The sequence below is a fragment of the Dromaius novaehollandiae genome, chromosome 6 (assembly GCF_036370855.1).
Source record: "Dromaius novaehollandiae isolate bDroNov1 chromosome 6, bDroNov1.hap1, whole genome shotgun sequence".
NCBI classification, from domain to species: Eukaryota; Metazoa; Chordata; class Aves; order Casuariiformes; family Dromaiidae; genus Dromaius; species Dromaius novaehollandiae.
This window is the reverse complement of record NC_088103.1, coordinates 29,838,586-29,856,685: the sequence shown is the minus strand read 5'-3', so window position 1 is coordinate 29,856,685 and position 18,100 is coordinate 29,838,586. Positions and strand designations below refer to the sequence as shown.

The 18,100-nt window shown below is 39.4% G+C and overlaps 1 protein-coding gene across 3 annotated transcripts; it reads left to right on the top strand.

Annotated features, from left to right (window-relative positions):
• Positions 1–341: 341 nt before the first annotated feature.
• Positions 342–14,059, top strand: LGI1 (leucine rich glioma inactivated 1). 3 transcript variants are annotated; one of them, XM_064514042.1, is made up of 9 exons: positions 342–454; positions 1,830–2,279; positions 2,660–2,731; positions 6,797–6,868; positions 6,972–7,043; positions 10,605–10,676; positions 12,040–12,209; positions 12,635–12,799; positions 12,884–14,059. In XM_064514042.1, exons 2-9 carry the CDS (start codon positions 2,089–2,091, stop codon positions 13,699–13,701), a joined length of 1,632 nt encoding a protein of 543 aa, XP_064370112.1. In that variant the 5' UTR covers positions 342–454; positions 1,830–2,088; the 3' UTR covers positions 13,702–14,059. The 3 variants fall into 3 exon arrangements, with proteins under 3 accessions (XP_064370112.1, XP_025949952.1, XP_025949953.1); XM_026094167.2 differs by lacking the exon at positions 342–454 and having other exon boundaries at positions 1,816–2,279; XM_026094168.2 differs by lacking the exon at positions 342–454 and having other exon boundaries at positions 2,166–2,288.
• Positions 14,060–18,100: the final 4,041 nt, after the last annotated feature.

Below are 18,100 nucleotides of genomic sequence, written 5' to 3'. Positions count from 1 at the left end.
ATTTCTGCACGGATAAAGTTAGAATCAGGTTCCTGTTCTGCTGCAGAATGTGCTTTTGTTGCTGAAAAACTGCTACCCTGCAAAGTTTCCAGGCGGTACACAGTGTTGCTGGAGAGTGAACTAAAGAGAAATGCCTAGGTAACTGAGGGTGCATTTCAGTGAATGAGCTTAAAAAATGAGACACGGGGTTTCACCATCAATGGCAAGATATTGCCATGGCGATGGGTAGCTTTGCCAGAAGTAAACAAATAAACAACAACAGGGCTTTTCTCTTCCAGCAGAAAGTTAGCGGATTTGCTGCTCTGGCCTCCGCGGGAGCCCGTGCCGCACACGTCCGGCGGGGGCGGCGAGGCAGCGCGCCCTGCCTCAGCGAGCGCCGCAGAGCCGGTGCCTCCTCAGTGCTGCCGTGCGTCGTTTCCACGGCAAGGAGTAACCCTGGCGCCCAGGGGAGAAGGTAGCGCCGTTTGCTTGGTGATGATGTCAGCGCGCTGGGTTTTCAGCCCGGGCGAGGGTGCGCGGTCAGCGGGGGCCTCCCTGGGGTCCGTACGCTGCATTTCTTGCACTTTTGCAGGCTGCTGTCCCTCTTTGCCATCTTCCACCTGCAGTACCTGAAATTCCTGCTGGGCCCACGTATCTGCGTGTGTGCTAGGGCCTTGCTGGCACCGTTTTCGAGGAAGAAAGACACAAACTGAGCTAAACTTTCTGTACCATCAGTTGAAGCTAATACAATCCTCTAAGTGTGTAATGCTGTCAGTCTCACTGATGGAGTGTTAAGACCTATTAAAGTTTGCAAACTCTTCTGATGGGAATCCTACATCAGAAAGAAAAAGATCATCCCATATGGACTTCCAGCTATTTGGCATCCATTAGTTTTGTCTTACCGTTCTTTACGTTATAACACTTAGGTGCTGCTTATCTTTTATAAATCCCTATAAAATATTTAATATAGTTTAGTGTAAAGCCTGCAGGGTGAGGACTGTGTCTCAGAGTGCTTCTGCTGCACCCAGTACTAACCCCAGTTGCAGCCCCCAGGGAATATTGTAAGCACTCCTTATTGCCATCAAGATTTGTCCCTTTCCTGTCATTTTTCAAGGAAGGGCCATTCTTAACTGTGGCTGTAACATAGCTAGTGTTTAAATAACATTTTCTTTCATGTAAAATGAGCAAAGCAGTCTCCAAGCAAATGAATTTTTGTACTTGAATTTTTTAATTAATATCATCCATTCTGAGTGGTGCTTGATCCACTTTATTTAACAAGCTCAGAAAACATGCACCAAAGAAAAGTGTTTTTTTTTCTTAAAAATGCAGTTTGAGAGCTATTTTGCATGACAAAATATTTTGTTTAGGCATGACAGTCGTAGGCATTCTCTCGTACATTGTAATATTTTCCATGTGTGGCAGCTTGTTTTTCAGTGGTACAAATATGTGCAATAAGGGCGAAGGATAAGAATTAATCTAACAGCTTTTGCAGCAATGCTCTTGATGGTTTCCCTCGGTTCATTTTCCAGGAGATACTGCCTTTAGTTCTTCTGCTGCGTGCAATATGGAAAGCACAATCCTCAGAGGTTCGCGAGGTTGTAGGGATCCAGTAAAAGATGACTGATTTCTCCCCACACACACGTATACTCCACCCCACACCCACTCACCCACCCACCAGCAAAACATAATGCCGTACTATTTTTGGTAACAGGGAAAGGGCCTCCCTGTGAAAACAGAAAGCAGTGTATTTCTCAGTTACATCACTTTGCAATCTAATGCTGTGTTGTGCTCAGTGTTTTTGTGGTGATGCAAGTCTTTTTTTTTTTTTTTTTTTTTTTTTTTTCCTTCAGCCGGTTGGATTTTCCCCATCTTACAGCACCTCGCAGGTCTCTTCTCTGAGCAGTACGTTGCCTGAGTGAGTGGAAACATACAGATCAGCTGCAGGTTTCTGGCTACAAAAACAGAGTGAAAGAGAAAGAAAAGGGTTGGGAAAGCAGAGACAAATATTGACCTGGACTTATAGAAAGACATCCAATGGCTGAATAAAGAACCCCTGTTCATGTTTTGGGATATTCTTTCAACTGGCTGGAACGAGAGCAGATCAAAAGAATGGGAAATGCCAGCAGACCCTTTAGAAGAATTGCTTATTTCTTATGCCTTTTATCTGTGCTTTTGCTGACTGAAGGGAAGAAACCAGTGAAGCCAAAATGTCCTGCCTGGTGTACTTGTACCAAAGATAATGCTTTATGTGAAAATGCCAGATCTATTCCTCGCAGCGTTCCGCCTGATGTTATCTCACTGTAAGGGCTGTAAGCATTTGGTTATTTAATTTATGATTTAAAATGAACTCGGATGTGTGGTGTTGTCAGTGCATACTGACGGATGCTTGCTGCAGGGAGTACCTCCAGCATTCACGATCATCAGCTAATGTGTTAAAATTGTGCTGCATCCTTGAATCCTGATTTCTACATCTCTTTCATCTGTCTGTCTGTCTCTGTATGTGCACACATACCATTTTAGACCTTTTTCTATACTACATGAAACCTGTAACATTTCTCTTTTTTCTTTCTCATTTGCAGTACTTACGTAAATAAATTTCTCTGTGATGCCCAAATCAGTATTATAACCATGAGTATATGAGACTACATTAACATAAGGTTGTTTTTTTTCTTCTTTCCAGATCCTTTGTGAGATCTGCTTTTACTAAAATCCCAGAAGGGAGTTTTTTGCTCACACCATCTCTGCAGCTTCTGTGAGAAATATTTATATAATATTTTTTGTTGTGAAATGTAATTGTGTCCATAAATACTACTGAAAGGGTCTCAGTATTGATTTTATAAGAAATAGCAAGAGAAGAGCCATTAGATGACAAAATACGAGAGTTTTAAGTAATTTGAATGATAGTGCATGTTTAATTTTTTCAGACTGTATATACTTGCTTAGTATTTTGCAAGGGTGTTTGTTGTCAGTGCAGCTTTGAATGGTTACGTTCTGAAGCGTTCTGTGACAGAACATATGCTATCTTTATTATACTTTAATTAATATTACAGTAGGGATCGGAGCATTGCAACAACTATTCCAGTTTCTTTTCTGCAGTCCTATGGCCTGATCCCAATCAAATGCTGCCCGTTTGCAACTCTCACCGGCTGCAACCTCACAACCTCTCAGGTCAGGCCCTTCATTTCAGTGGGACAGGTCCTGCAGTCCTTTTTTGTGTAAAATTGCCATTGACTTCTGTGGAAGTTTAGTCACTTCAGCGGGAGTTTTGTCTGGATAGGGCCTGGATTTGACCCTATTTGTTTTCTCATGTTCTTTGAAAATACACAAAAGTAAAGAAGATTCAATAATAATTTTTAAGCAGTTATTTTAGAATCAAATACTGTGATGAGGTATACACAAGATGAGAATATTTTTGCATGTTTAAATATTAGGTTCATTTTTATATCAGATCTTTACCGGTTCACAGGCTTTCTAGAAATGTGGGCATATGATTATATAATTGCTAGCTATACAAAGGTAGAGGGGGTGTAACCCGGACTGTTTGTAGTGGATGTGCTACCAGGCTGAAAGACATCCAGATCTGTCTCAGAAATCTGGCAAGAAGGACTCCCTAATATGCTCAAAATCCAAATTAGGCGTCTGTCCCAGACTGACTTCTCATGCACCCTCGATTTGGCCAGAAGCGTGATGTCGCCCCAGCCGAGCCCTCGGGCTCTCACGTTAAACTGTCGGTGCACTGGTAGCTGAAGCCCTGACCCGAGCTGTACTCTGCTACCTCAAGTGGAGCTGATGAGGAGGTGCAGACATACTGTACGATTTTGGATACAGGGTAAATAGGTAAATGTAGTTACTATGGAAACCTAAATGCTTTTCTATTGTGCTTTCTTCCTGAGAAGATTTTCCCAGGTAGTCACAGGCCACAAAAGGGACAAATCTCACATAATTCCTGCAGTGTGCCTTTCAAAGGAGAGAAAACAGACATGGCAACATTTGGACTGTGCTTGTGTCTGAAGAGAGTGAGTAGGGCATCATAACCATCGCTCTTGGCTACGATGTGCCACCTACACTTAGCAAGCCCACCACCAGGGAAGGCAGGACCAGGCAGGGTGGAGGGGAGCAGACACGTTCTCTTCATTTGGAGTTTACCTAGCGCCCAGCGCAGTGGGGTCTTAGTCTCTGACAACAGCTTGGGGCATTTTGGTAGTAGTAATTATTTGCATGCTCTGCCTTTCCCTTCCCCGAGACGCATGTTCTCAGCTGCTGTTAATGAAATGCTGCAACAAGAGCTCCAAGCCCAGGAGAGCAGTTTTCGTTCCACGATGAGCTCTCACGAGTGATATGTGAAAATGGCCCAGACAGCCAACGGATTACTTACTTCTGCTACCTAGCATTTCTAAAAATATTGCTGAATACTTTTCCAGCTATATGTCTAACATGGTAGCTGAGCGCCTTGCCATCTTTGGAGAGCGTCAGGCTGCTGATCTAAGACAAATGAGCCCTCTTTAAAAACAGCACATAGAAGCAGGACTGTATCTGTGGGGCCAAGGCTCCCGTTTGTAAGCGGGAAAGAAAAAACTCCACATTTGGAAGAAGACAAAGTAAGCAACAGAAGAATATGTATGCAAAACTCAGGGTAATTAAAAATTAAACTAAGTTTTAACTCGGCATGGTTATAACTGTATTGGTAGGCTTAATTTAGCCAAAAGCAAGATTTAGCAACCTATCCATATTTTTTATGTAATAGTCTCCAGCATTACGTTTTTAAGGTCCAAATGTTAACTTGGTATTTCCAGTATGCCAGGCACATATCTCTGAGTGTGGAATATATCTGCCTCTATTACTATTTAGCATCATTTTTACCGTAGTAGTGGCAATGATCAGTAGAAAAATGTTGATCCCGTTGTGCCAGGCACTATGCAGAAGTCCCATTTCAGCCCGGCCAGAAGAGCAGCGCAGTGTTCAGGACAGGAGAGCCCTTCTTTGCGCGATGGTACGTTCTGTGCTCTGCATGTGACAGCAAAAATATGAACGACCTACACAGACACGGTGAAGTGCCAAGCAGCAGCGCTCGCGAAATGCAGACAAAACCTCCCTGCCTTCATCTCCAGCACATGCGACTCTGTGCAGCATGCAGTGTGCAGGGGGGGCCTTGTAAACCCATGACCTGAGAACACGTAAGAGGGGAGGGAGGCAGTCGTGGCACTGGGATTTGTACCTGCTAACAGCACATGGCTGCTGCTGAGCAGCGCCGTCCCTAGCTGCAGGGCACTGTCTCAAGCCTCTGTCCCCAACCCAGAAGGAGCCAGTTGGCGGATCACAGATGGAGCAGACCTGGCCTTTGAGGTCACCGAGCGGGAGAGAAGCCGCGCTGTGCATCAAATAAATGTGATGCAGCCGTCAGAGCAAGGGGGAGAGGGTGCGAAATGGGAGGCAAATGAGCTCACTAAGTGCAAGACCTATGCTGTAAGCCTGGTGATCTCTGAAACTATTATATTATTTAAACTGCTAGGCTATTTAAAGAGACACTACCCTATTCTTGTAAATTACGAGGAGGGTGGAGTGCAGAAAAATAAAAATTACCCAGCAAAACCTCAACAGAAAAATAAAATTAATTGCAGGCAGCAGATTTACTAAATGGGTCTTGTGGTCCAGAGTTTTTACAGAAATACTTATTTTCTCTGAGAAAGAGAAATATTTGTTGTTTCTGACAAAGAGGAAGACTTTCCTGCTTATATTGTTGTAAAGATATAGGAACACATTTTAAATGCCAAAAGCACAGTTTGCAACAGCCGAGGAAGAAAATAAATCAAGAGGAATTTATTTTTAATGCAAACTGCAAAAAGAAGAGATTAACTCATTAAGTGTATTAATTCGTACTTTGAAATCTTGAATTCCTGGATGCCTGAGGACATTGTAGTGTAAGTCCATGTATCCGTTAGGCCCAACTGAATAAAATATACATGTGCATCTAGTGTTCCACTGGGGAGAGCAAAGTTCGCCTCGCTTGCCAGTGCCTCGCCACGGTAAGGGTGCGGCAGGCCAGCGCTGCATTAAAATGGACAAATGCAAACAGGGCTGAATCATAAGTAAGGCTGGAAAAATCAATGCTAGTCCATTTGTAATGGTTACAGGATTGCGTAAAATTAAACGTGTTGCTGGTATTTTTACAGCTAGACAGATGAAAAATATATGTGTACACTCAGTGCTATCTCCAATAGGTAAAGTATGGTGTTCTGATTTGAGCACTGTCTAAATTAAAATGATGTTAAGAGATTTTCCATTTTTTCTCAGTAACTTCTCAGGACCCTCAGGTCATATAAGCTCACAAGTATAACTCGTAAGTTAAAGGTTTATCCTACCTGCCAGCTGTACAAATTCAACCTGATGTCTGGTTAACAAGCTGGATAGTTGCCCTATGTTGTCGTCAAACGTAAGTGGTCTTCAGCACAGCTTAGGCGTCTGTGATACCTGAACATCGCATTGCCGACCAAGTACATGTCCACTGGCTCGTGCGCAGTCCCGCTATTTTAAAGGCATGATAAACCCACACTTACATCCCACAGAAGTCAATGGAGTTTTATCAGGTGATCCCAGGCTGCAAAGCAATGAATTGTTGGGTCCTTAGGAAATCTTCCATTTGCAGCACGCCAAAGGTGCAATGTATCAGCAGTATGTCACAGCTTTATGATCCTGTAGCGTTTACACAGACAAAACTATAAAACCAGTCAATGGAAGTTTGGCCTACGCTGGCTTGCTGGACCATTTTCTAAAGATGCTGATAACCTAATGGTGTTTTGTTTTGCGTCTCTTTACACAGGTTGTTTACATCAAACACTTTTGATGTGATTAGTGATGATGCTTTCATGGGCCTTCCTCATCTAGAATATTTGTGAGTGGACAAAATGATATTTCCTGGCATTTGTGAATAGAGTGGGTGGGCTTCCAAGTGCGAGGCATTGCTTTGACCAGAATGACTTTGCGACCTGTTACAGGTTCATAGAGAACAACAGCATTAAGTCAATTTCAAGAAATACTTTCAGAGGACTGAAATCTTTAATTCACCTGTAAGTAAAAGTGGTTGAATATATTACTTGGTGTATTTAATATAGTGACTGAACCACTGTGTTGTTTAATTTAGCATTTTGGTATCTCACTATTCACCTTTGTTTGAGCGATATTAATATTCATTTAATTTGAACGTTAATCTCTGAGTCTCCACCAAAGACTTCCAAACTGTGGTATGTGCAGAAGGCCGGTGCCCAAACAGCGTGCAAGCGGCGCGTGGCCATAGCGCCCTGCCTTGCCCTGCCCGGAGCATGGCGGAGCAGGGAGGAAGCAGGACGGGTCAGGGAGCTGCCACTGGTGAGGTGAGGCAGCAGAGCGAGGGAATGGGTCGGAGTCCCCGTTTGGGACGTGGCGAGGAGAAAGGTGAGAGCTGAGAGGTGGAAGCGTGTCTCTTCCCAGGCACGTCCTAGTCTAGCCCGGTGGCTCCCCGGCAGCGCGGCCGGACCCTCGCCCTCTGACATGCCACGGGCCCCTGGCCGCGGCAGCAGAGGCTACATTAGCCACGGGAGCTGTAAGAGAAGGAGGCTGGGTTATATAATGCACTTTCTGTACTTAGGCTAAGTCGTTTGGGGTGTGCGTGACGCGGATTTATACCCAGCTCTGAGCATTTGCATTTACAAGCATATATCTTGGGGTATTTGTCATAGGCAGGGAAGTGGATCCCGACCTTTTTGCTTTAACATGATAACCTCCAAGAGAGGTTTGAACCAGGATCATGTGGCTTTTTCTTTAATAAATCTAGACACAGGAGACAGCACAGATTCACCTTTAAATAGTTAATGCATAAGTATAATAGTTTAACTGCAATTCACCATATCCTGCACCGTGTAGCAATTGTACCATAAAACACCTTACTGTTCCCTTTGGGGTCAGAATAGACTAGACTCAACTGGCTGAAACTGAGTTTACTGTGACTATTCACATATATAAGGTTACGTATAGAAAGCCTCTAGGACTGACAAAGGGGAAAGAGGAAAGAGAGGGAAAAAGATACATAGACCGGTTGTGCACATCCTGTAAAAATCCATATTATAGGCATCATTATAGTATTGTTAGAAAAGGGAGATAACAGGATAAGGTTGGTAACTGGGACCCCATCTTCAAAATATTTATGTACATGAATAGCTTTATATTCACAAAAGGTTCCAGTACATTTTTTTATTATATCAATTTATTTATTTAGTAGCTGTTACTGCCAGTGAGCAAATTGCTTTTCTAACACAGAGGAAGACACAGTTCCTTCTCCACTGAGCATGCAGTCCAAGAGTAACATCTTGTCTTGACTGCTGTGTTGGTTTCTGGGGATGCTTCAACAGTTTCATAAGAAAACACATATGCAAAAGATAGAATCGCATTTGAGAAGCCATTACGGTTTGCATGTGGTTGCACACACATTTTTGGGAGATAGATTTATGCATCATGGTGCTGCTGCACATGGAGTGCTATTCATGAGGACAATGAGAATTTTTCAGACAAAATAACTGCAAAAGCAGGTCCATAAACAACAGACTGTGACTAGATAATCGCTTTGCAGAACTGCTCCCCACCCTTTGGGACAGATTGTACATACAAATCAAGAGTAAGCATTTGGCCTCCTGAGGCATTTCTCATTTGAGAAACAGGAGAGTACTTTTGATCCATTAAAATATATTAAAAAGAATCGTGGTAAATAAGCATAATAATGAGTTCCATGAAGTTAGAGGAGAATATGAACTTTGCTCTATTTAATCTGTTCACTTCCTTCTCGCAACATAACTTTTGCAATGCCTTGAACTATGCAAACATTTGTAGTTTTATTATGCAATTAACTTTGATAATTACATTGTGTCATTATAAAGCAGAGCCATTTAGTATTTATTGCTATGCGACACAATTAATTTGCTGTTTAGATTGTATGTAAGAAAAAAATAACACAGTTCCATTTTTCTACTAATATACTAATTTAATGTCAAAATCTTACATTTAGGGTTGGGAAATAATTTCTATGCACATCTTTCAGAGTTGCAAAATATATGTCCATAAGTATAATTGTGTACTTGACTCAGCTCTTAGTAATTATCAACCAAATACCATGCAGAGTTCCATCTAGACATGGCAGTATGTTTTCTCACATATATGTATGCTTTTTAGATGGAATATAAAATGCAAAATTTTAATCCAAAAATTGGCAAATGTATAAACCTTGCATAAATTTTTCTTTTAGCCAGATTTCCATGGCGGTGGTGAACCACTGGCACTTCCAAGTCTATCATCCCTTTCAGTTTGATATAAACCAGTTCATAAAGAATATATAGGGTGCTGAACCTGTCTGTGCTTGCAAGTCTACTTAGCTTTGGTCACATGAGTTTAGCTGACTTTTAGAGAATTGCTCTTGCGTATAAAATGAAGGGTAAGTGAAGCACACATACATATACCAAGCAATGTTGCAATCAGATATACTTAGAAAGCAGTGAAGTAAGAATGGAATAACGGAATCCCAAATTTATTATTCTTGATAAGGCAAAGAGTACTTAATTTTAAATGATGCGGTAGACCCACTGGCTTCAGTAGGTCTGTACCTGTTCTGGAATTCAAGTATATGTCTAAGTGTCTTTACTTCGGTAGAGAAATTGTAGTTAAGTACATTTTGTGTTTACAAGTAAAAATAGACGTTTCTAAGTCTTACTAGCTAACTGGGATCTTACGTGAGAAAGATTTCTTCCCATTTTCATTTTTTCTAATCAATAATAAACAATTTTGTTAATCAAAGGAGGCCTAAACTATACCCTGTAACATTATACTCGTCCTGTCATGTCTTTTGTGACATCTAGGAGAACCCAGGATCTTTGGTGGATTTACACAGACATTCCTGAATGAAATGTAATACATTCTTTGTTTAAAACCTGCTCACATGTCCTTCGCACTCTTACTAGCTGGAATGCTCATTGAGTTTAAGATTGTTTTCCTGTCATTTAAAAATAATTAAGAACTGTTTTTGCTGGTTACACACACACACACACACACACACTCACTCACTCACTCACTCACACTCTCCAGGAAAGAAATTCATACTGATCAGCAATTTCTTGTCTATTACTGCATATTTGCAAAAACTAGGAGCTAAAGAAGCCTAAGTTCAGTAGGAGAAAACCCAATAGTAAGATTTTGTTTCCAGCAGAGAGGAAAAAAAGCAGAAGATTGCAGTAATAGGAATGCTACACATTGCTATCTCATACGGAAAACATTAGTAGATCCAATCATGACTAATTGTTTTAAAATAATGGTGTTGGCAAAACACCAGAGGTGATGATTGCACTTTTTACCCCACTAAGTGAAGTATTGTAAATGCTATAAGACTGCTGAGGAGTCAAGAAAGCAGGAGGAGTCATGATATTTTAGTGGAAGAAAGAGTCACAAAGTAAATGAGCTATTCTTGAAAGCACTCTTCTAGAACTAAGTGCTGGAGAATGCTAGGGTTCTTTATTTTATGAAAAAACAACAATGAAAAACTCTGTATTACACCTCGCATAAATGTGTAATTTGATGAGCCAGCACTGATACTGAAGTATCTTCTTTTACAGGAGTCTTGCAAATAATAATCTCCAAACACTTCCAAAAGACATCTTCAAAGGCTTGGATTCTTTAACAAATGTGTAAGAAATCATCAATTTCTTATTATCAAACACTAGTTAGAAGAGAAAACAGACTATTCCCTTTTCATGACTGGAAGAGATTGCAAAATATTTTGGCTTGGTATTTTTGTTAATCTTCAGTTCTTAAACTATTAATTATAGCAAAAAATACAGAAGAGACATCTTTAGAGGACCGTTCAAGCCAATAACCAGTAATGGGACCTCCTTACTGTTGAGTACAGGTTATAGAAGCAAATATAGGCTTGATTTTTGTCTAATGTTGTTGATCATTTGTTTTAGTTTTGTAATATTTCACTAGTTACAAAGATAAGTAATATTGTTAATAATTATGTAAGAGATCTGCATGTTTGTTAAGACTTAGTAAAAAAGAGAGAAACATCCTTGGGAATGCATGAGAGAGCATGATGTGAGGAGTGGGGGGAAGATATTTAATGGAAGTAACATTTCTGACATCCAAATATTTCTGGGAAGGCTATATTTTATCACAAAAATTTAAGTGTCTTAATAAGTACCATATCCCATGCTAAATCTAATTGCAACCACCCCAAAGCATGAATTTGTTTAAATATATAACTTAAATATGAGTAAAAATACAAAATATAGATCAACAGATAAATCCTATAGGTGCTTCACTGATATATAGTCTGTTTACAGTGTACCAGTTTCTGGTTGACCTGACATGGGGTGATGGGTGCAGAACATCCTCTCTCAGCTCCCTGTATGAGCACGGTGGGCTGAATTCACAGCGCAGAGCTGCGGGAGGAGGTTGTGGAGATAACCACTGTATCTAGGAGCATTGCTTGGCATGACTGGTCCCAGCCAGCTGGTCGCACAGTCGGGTCCTGGCACGTCCCCATTCCTGTACATGCTTTCTGAAATGTGATGGAAGACAACTGTAAAAGACTTAACAGAACTCCTTCGCCTGTGTCTCCTAAAACCCTAAATGATGTCTCCTAAAGGAGACAGCAAATATTGACTGACTGGCTGACAATTTACATTAATTGCTATTTTGTTATCTACAATGATCTTACTAAGAAAAGCTAATCCAAAAGAAACAACCTCCCCAAATATGCAGCAATCAATTTGTTAGGACTTTGTATACCTGTAAACAGAAATTTCCTACCGATTATCAAATTCAGTTCTCTTTGATTTCCTTAAGGGAATAAAATCTGTTTAGGTTCTGGTATGTAGATTTAACTAATGGTAGGATCTCTGATGGGTCAGGACAAATTAAGCTGGGAAAGTATCAATTAAGAAAAAGCAAGAGGGTACATATTTAACAAGAGCCCAGTTTGTCGTTGTCCTGCAAGGAGAAATACAACAGCTAACTCCTTATTTTCAATGTATGATTTATTTTTTGTAGGGATCTTAGAGGCAACGCATTTAATTGTGACTGCAAGCTGAAGTGGTTAGTGGAATGGCTGGGTAGCACCAATGCGACAGTTGAAGACATTTACTGTGAAAGCCCACCAGAATATAAGAAGCGCAAAATCAATACCCTCTCTCCAAAAGAATTTGATTGCATTATTACAGGTAATGTGCTTCAAATTATTTAATCCTGTTAAATTAAAATCAAAGCTATCTATTTGTTTTAATGTAGGGTCCATTTTTGCAATAAGGCTGCCTATCAGATAGACCTCTCACTAAAATCAGTATGAATTCTGTACGGGTGTAAGCCTGACACAGGAATGATTTGGGAGTGGGGTCTTACAGCTTGTACTCAGACTTTAGTATGTTATACAAGGATTTGAAGAACTGGGACATAAAATAGTACGTCTTTTAATTGAGCAAGAATGAGAAACAGGTTGTAGTGCTCCGTTATCAATAGGAAAATTTGACTAGTGATTAAATAATGTAATTTGTAATAGATTGGTATCTGTTAAGTAGACGCTCTTTCAGAACAGTAGGGAAAGTATCTCTGCAACTATCATATGTTGTGTGTGTGTGCGCTTTTGCAGAATTTGAAGTTTATCAGTCCCTGCCATATCAATCTCTGTCAGTAGACACTTTCTCATACATGAATGATGAGCACGTGGTTATTGCCCAGCCTTTTACTGGAAAATGCATTTTTCTTGAATGGGACCATGTAGAAGTGATGTTCAGGAATTATGACAACATTACAGGTATGAGCAGTGCTTGCCAAATAACATTATGATACAGGATCCAGAAAGTGGTGCTAACCATGTCTTTTATTTTTCTTTTTATAGGTACTTCAACTGTTGTGTGTAAACCTATAGTTATTGAGAATCAGCTGTATGTCATTGTCGCGCAGCTGTTTGGAGGCTCCCACATATATAAAAGAGATATTTTTGCTAATAAGTTTATAAAAATTCAAGATATTGAAATCCTTAAAATCCGAAAACCCAATGACATTGAAACTTTCAGGATTGCTGAAGACTGGTATTTTGTTGTTGCAGACAGTTCAAAAGCTGGTTTCACCACTGTTTACAAATGGAATGGGAATGGATTTTATTCCCATCAGTCTCTGCATGCCTGGTACAGAGATACTGATGTGGAGTATCTTGAAATAGCCGGCAAACCACATTTAATTCTGTCAAGTAGTTCCCAAAGACCTGTAATATATCAATGGAACAAAGGAACAAATGAATTTGTTAAGCGTTTCGATATCCAAGATATGGAAGATGCATATGCAGTGAAACATTTCAAAGTGAAAGAGGATGTATACATTTGTTTAACAAGATTTATTGGGGACTCTAAAGTAATGAAATGGGGTGGTTCAGCATTCCTGGATTTACAAAGGATGCCATCCCGAGGGTCAATGGTATTCCAACCGCTTCAGATAAGTAATTATCAATATGCCATTCTTGGAAGTGATTATTCTTTCACTCAAGTCTATTATTGGGATGCTGAAAAAGCAAAATTTGTGAAGTTTCAAGAATTAAACATACAGGCACCAAGATCTTTCATACATGTCTCCATCGATAAACGAGATTTTCTCTTTGCTTCAAGTTTTAAGGGAACTACATTGATTTATAAACATGTCATAGTTGACTTAAGCGCATGACACTCATAATTCTGAGATTACATCAGACTTTCTACCATAAGTGGACAAAATGAACTAAATGCATGATGACTCTCTTATCTTACTTCCAAATGAATGCCTTTAAAAAGTTGAGATTGCTAGAACAAAGTATTACTAGTATCTTCATCTTTAATTGTCAAGTCTAGTGGTGTTGGAAGTTGCATTTTTTAACAAAAAGAAATTAAATTAACTGTTCTTTGCATCCACAATATGTAAATATGTGTGCAACTGCATCTGTTGCTATAAAGAATATTAAGATGTACTTTTCCATTTATTTATTCACCTGTTTGAAACAACTGCCAAATAAAATGTTTACATTTTGTGTCTTTCACATTCCAAATATTATTCGCAGATGATACTTTTTATTTGTGTATATATTATACACATATAAAATAAACCCAAACAGGCATATTGCAGTGTTGTACTGCATGGAAGATGCACAATTTTGAAGATCGGGTGGTTTTTACATTTAATCAGAAGTTCTCAAAAAAAATACAGCATTTAACCCCAATCCTATAAACAATCACCTGGACAGATTATTGCATTTATGTGGTGCTTCACTGGTTTAAACAGGACACCACTCAGTAAAAAGGTTCAGTTATATAGATCTGCTTGTAGGATGGGGCTTTATATTGTGTGTAGTTGGAAGTGCTTGATTTTCTTTTTTTTTTTTAATTTATGGAGGAATTAACAGAATAAAAGCTGATATAAAGACCTTTCTCCACCTCATGCTGAAGCAGCACAAAACAAGCATCTGGTATGACACTTGGGCCATCACTGTGCTAAAAGCTAGAAGCATAGCTTATTTCAGCTAGCATCGTTTCTATATCTGAACTATTACACACCACTTGCATGAATTCTTTGTATCTCTGTCAAGCCTTTCCACTGTAAGTGCAATTATTTAATCTTCAGTGAATTTCTCCATTCTTCTGAATGAGACTACTGAATGTGAAGTCATTTTTTCCACTACCCTGCAATGATGTTTGGTAACAGATACTCTTGAAATTCAGGGAATTTTGAATGTGGCAGGATGAATTCAGTTGGTGGAGCATATGCAGCTCCAAGGAAGCTACCTATGGCTGTTAAATTACAGCAGTTCTGAATTTGGCATGAAAATCTATTACAAACTCAAAGTTAAATAGTCTTTTTTTACATATAGCTAGTGCATCACTCGTGAGACACCAACACTTGCTGCTGAAGATCATTTGGTGCAGTTCAGGAAGAGAGCATAGATGGATTTTAGACACCTATGCACTTCTGCTGTTAGGAAGTTATCAAACCTTGCACTTCAATGCCATCTTTAAATCACACACAGGAATACCATATATGTTTATACACATTTCTAACATTTCTAACTTGCACAGTAGGAAGACTTGGATTGGCAAATAAGATTTTTCATTCTATGAGTGTCTTAGCTAATCACACAAGCTGATCCTGCAAGCTGGGTGGCTGGGGCTCCCTGTATTCACAGAGGTCCCCAAATGGCAGAGCAGTTTCAGCCTTTGCCATTTTTCCTCTGTCTATTAGTGCTGCTGAGAGCACCTCTGAGTACAGCAGAAAAGCATCATTAAGAAAGATGACAGGTAATATATATTTTAAGAAGCTAATCCTAAATTGTATGCCTCTATAGTAAAGAATATAACAAAGAATGTCTTTGATTTTAAAAGTAAGAAAAAACACCCCATGTGAACAATGCTACTCTAATAAGTTAAGATGCACTGGAAATGTTAATTTTTAGTGCCTTTTTCTCCACAGCTGCCTATGCTCTGTTCAGTATTTGACTTAACTAGCTATTCCATATAGACTCACAGTGTGACTAGAGATGAAATGGCCTCCAGATACTTTTCTTAACAAATAATTTGTCCAAATATCATCTTGATAAGTGATCATTAGCTTGACAGGTTTCCTTTTTAAGTTTTTAGCTTTTATATCAGTGTGATTTCAACTCCCAGATGAATCCAACTAATTTCTGGTATTTCTAAATGTTGGCTGCACAACCGTGATTGCCAGCTCAGTTTGTCCACCTCTTCTTCAATCCACCTTACATGTCAAAAGAATGAAACAGAAGATCATGAACTGATCTATCACTAAACCATGTGGTGTTTTCTACTTCGTCTTGTCTTTTATTTTAGTCTCTTACTCAAGATCCTATTGAATTATGTACACTGATTTTGATCTGATTTCTTCCATTATACTTGCCTGCATGCACTTTCTATCAAATTATGTACATAAAAGATATGTATCCTTCTCATTATGTATGTATTATGGACACGACTGAGTTTAAGTGGAGTTGGATAACTTTTGCCAATCTGCTACCCACATTTATTAAACAGTGTAGCATCTTTCAAACACTGGATCCCAATATATTGCTTCACAATCGTACCTTCAGAAGGTTATGTTTCATGGCATTATATTTCACAGCCAGCCAGCTCCATCTCCTATGCTATAGTTCTGTAATTGTTATCCTGAGTTAACTTTTTGCTGAGTTATGGGAATTCACTGTTACTCTTAGGTTTAAAGGACGAGCTAAAAAACCTGCAAGAGTGTGATTCACTAGAATTTGTAATTCACAATACCTGTAAAAGTAGCTGTGGTACAGTCTACAGTGGTATGGGATTAGTCTGTTGGGTTAATCTACTAAAGTATGCAACTGTGTTATCAGTTTGGCTGTTCCTTTAGGCGCTAGTCGGGCACCAATACTTTGGGAAATTCTTTATGCCTATGTAGTTTTTGGAATGGCCAGCTAGTCACTATAAAATGCTGAATCTAAATCTGTTCTCCTTGGAAAATCACTTTCTATAGTCAATTCATGTCAGCCGGAGTTTCACAGAGACAACAGTCAGTTTATTATTGTGCAAATGTAGCATTTCATTGCACTGCATAAGGAGTTAGGGTATTTTTAAAACAGAACTCATGATAGTCAAGCAGTCCTTAATGCAGAAGAGAGTAAAGGCTCATTAGGTAACTCCCTATGTTGTTTCTTCCTAATTTCAGAGACTGGGCATTTTAACAACCCCTTTGGGTATAAGGCCATATGTGATCCTCATTCTTTGCTCAGAATTCCTTCTGCTACCAACTGAAAGTCCCAGGCAAAAACTAGAATAGGATTTTTATCTCATATATATTCACACTTAAAAAAAAAATCATTCTAAAAATCCACTTCTTCCAGCACAGTATTTGTTACTTCTGGCTAACTAGTTGTACTCCGTGGTCGTAATGGATTTTCTAAGCTCCCTAATGGTTTTGTTTATGACTGACAGAGTATGTGAAGTACTAAAAAAGTACTGTAGCTATTGAAGGTTATTAATGGATACTGCTGATTCTTGATATTGTTTAGTCATTTTAATGTCTAAGACAGAAACAACTGTTAATGGAATTGTGCTGTATTTTTAGAGCTACTTAATTATATTTTTAACAGACTACAAATATAAACTTCCCTACTTCCCTACTCTGGAAGTAATATATAGAATACATTCAGAATACCTGTGTTACACCATGTGCAGCTTTTTCCTTTGTTTGATGTAATGTCGAGGATTTGCAGGTCCCTCTCTTTCTACTTATTTTCATCTAAAAATATTCCAAAATGCACTCTTTTCACATACATTCACTAAGGAAAAATCTTGTTTCTGTAAGGTAAAAAAATAAACAGAAATAGAGATAAATTGTATTATATGGTGAGTTCTGTTTGGTGTTGCATTTTTATTATAACTTCTCTGAATTCTTTTATTTTCATTTTTTAAACTTTATTTGAATGGCTGATAACAGCCGTTCAAAGTACATTTCAGGATGGGAAATAATTATTAGCAGAGCCAACAATGTGTGTGATATGTTTTGATATGTACTAGTGGGAAGCTAAGTCTCTGTTTAACATTGTTATTTATGTATGCGATCATTATAATATACTGTGTTAGTATGCAATGGAAAATAAAGAATATATAAACCGTATAAATAAAAACAGTCCTTAGACTGTTGATGAACATTACTGATAACAGCATCAAAAAAAAATCAGAGAAGTCAGCATGCCCAAAATGTTAAAACTAGGGACAGAATATAAATCCACACCGAGTGTCAAAAACAGTCCTGGACTCTTCCATTTCAAGGAAATATTTTCCTGATCATTGGACACATAACATGGTCCTTCTCCATGAAAATCCCTCAAAGTCCACACAGTCACCCAGTCCTTGCAAAATACAGCAAGAGACTCAAGAACTTAACCTGCTCCATCCACGATCTCGGCTTGTGACAGACCCTTTCCTGCTGGCAGGGCCTCGGCAGCGGGCGCCGTGCTCCCCGCCGGGGACCCGTGGGGCGCTAAGCGGGCTGCTGCCTCCAAGCGCCACGGCAGCACGAGGGAAGCCCCAAACCAAACAGAGCTGATAAT

Excerpts from the sequence above, each read along its gene's own strand:
- LGI1 (XM_064514042.1), top strand. The coding sequence starts at position 2,089 with ATGGGAAATGCCAGCAGACCCTTTAGAAGAATTGCTTATTTCTTATGC. Across the intron at positions 6,869-6,971 it reads CTTCCTCATCTAGAATATTT|GTTCATAGAGAACAACAGCA; the intron begins GTGAGTGGACAA and ends GACCTGTTACAG. Across the intron at positions 10,677-12,039 it reads TTGGATTCTTTAACAAATGT|GGATCTTAGAGGCAACGCAT; the intron begins GTAAGAAATCAT and ends TATTTTTTGTAG.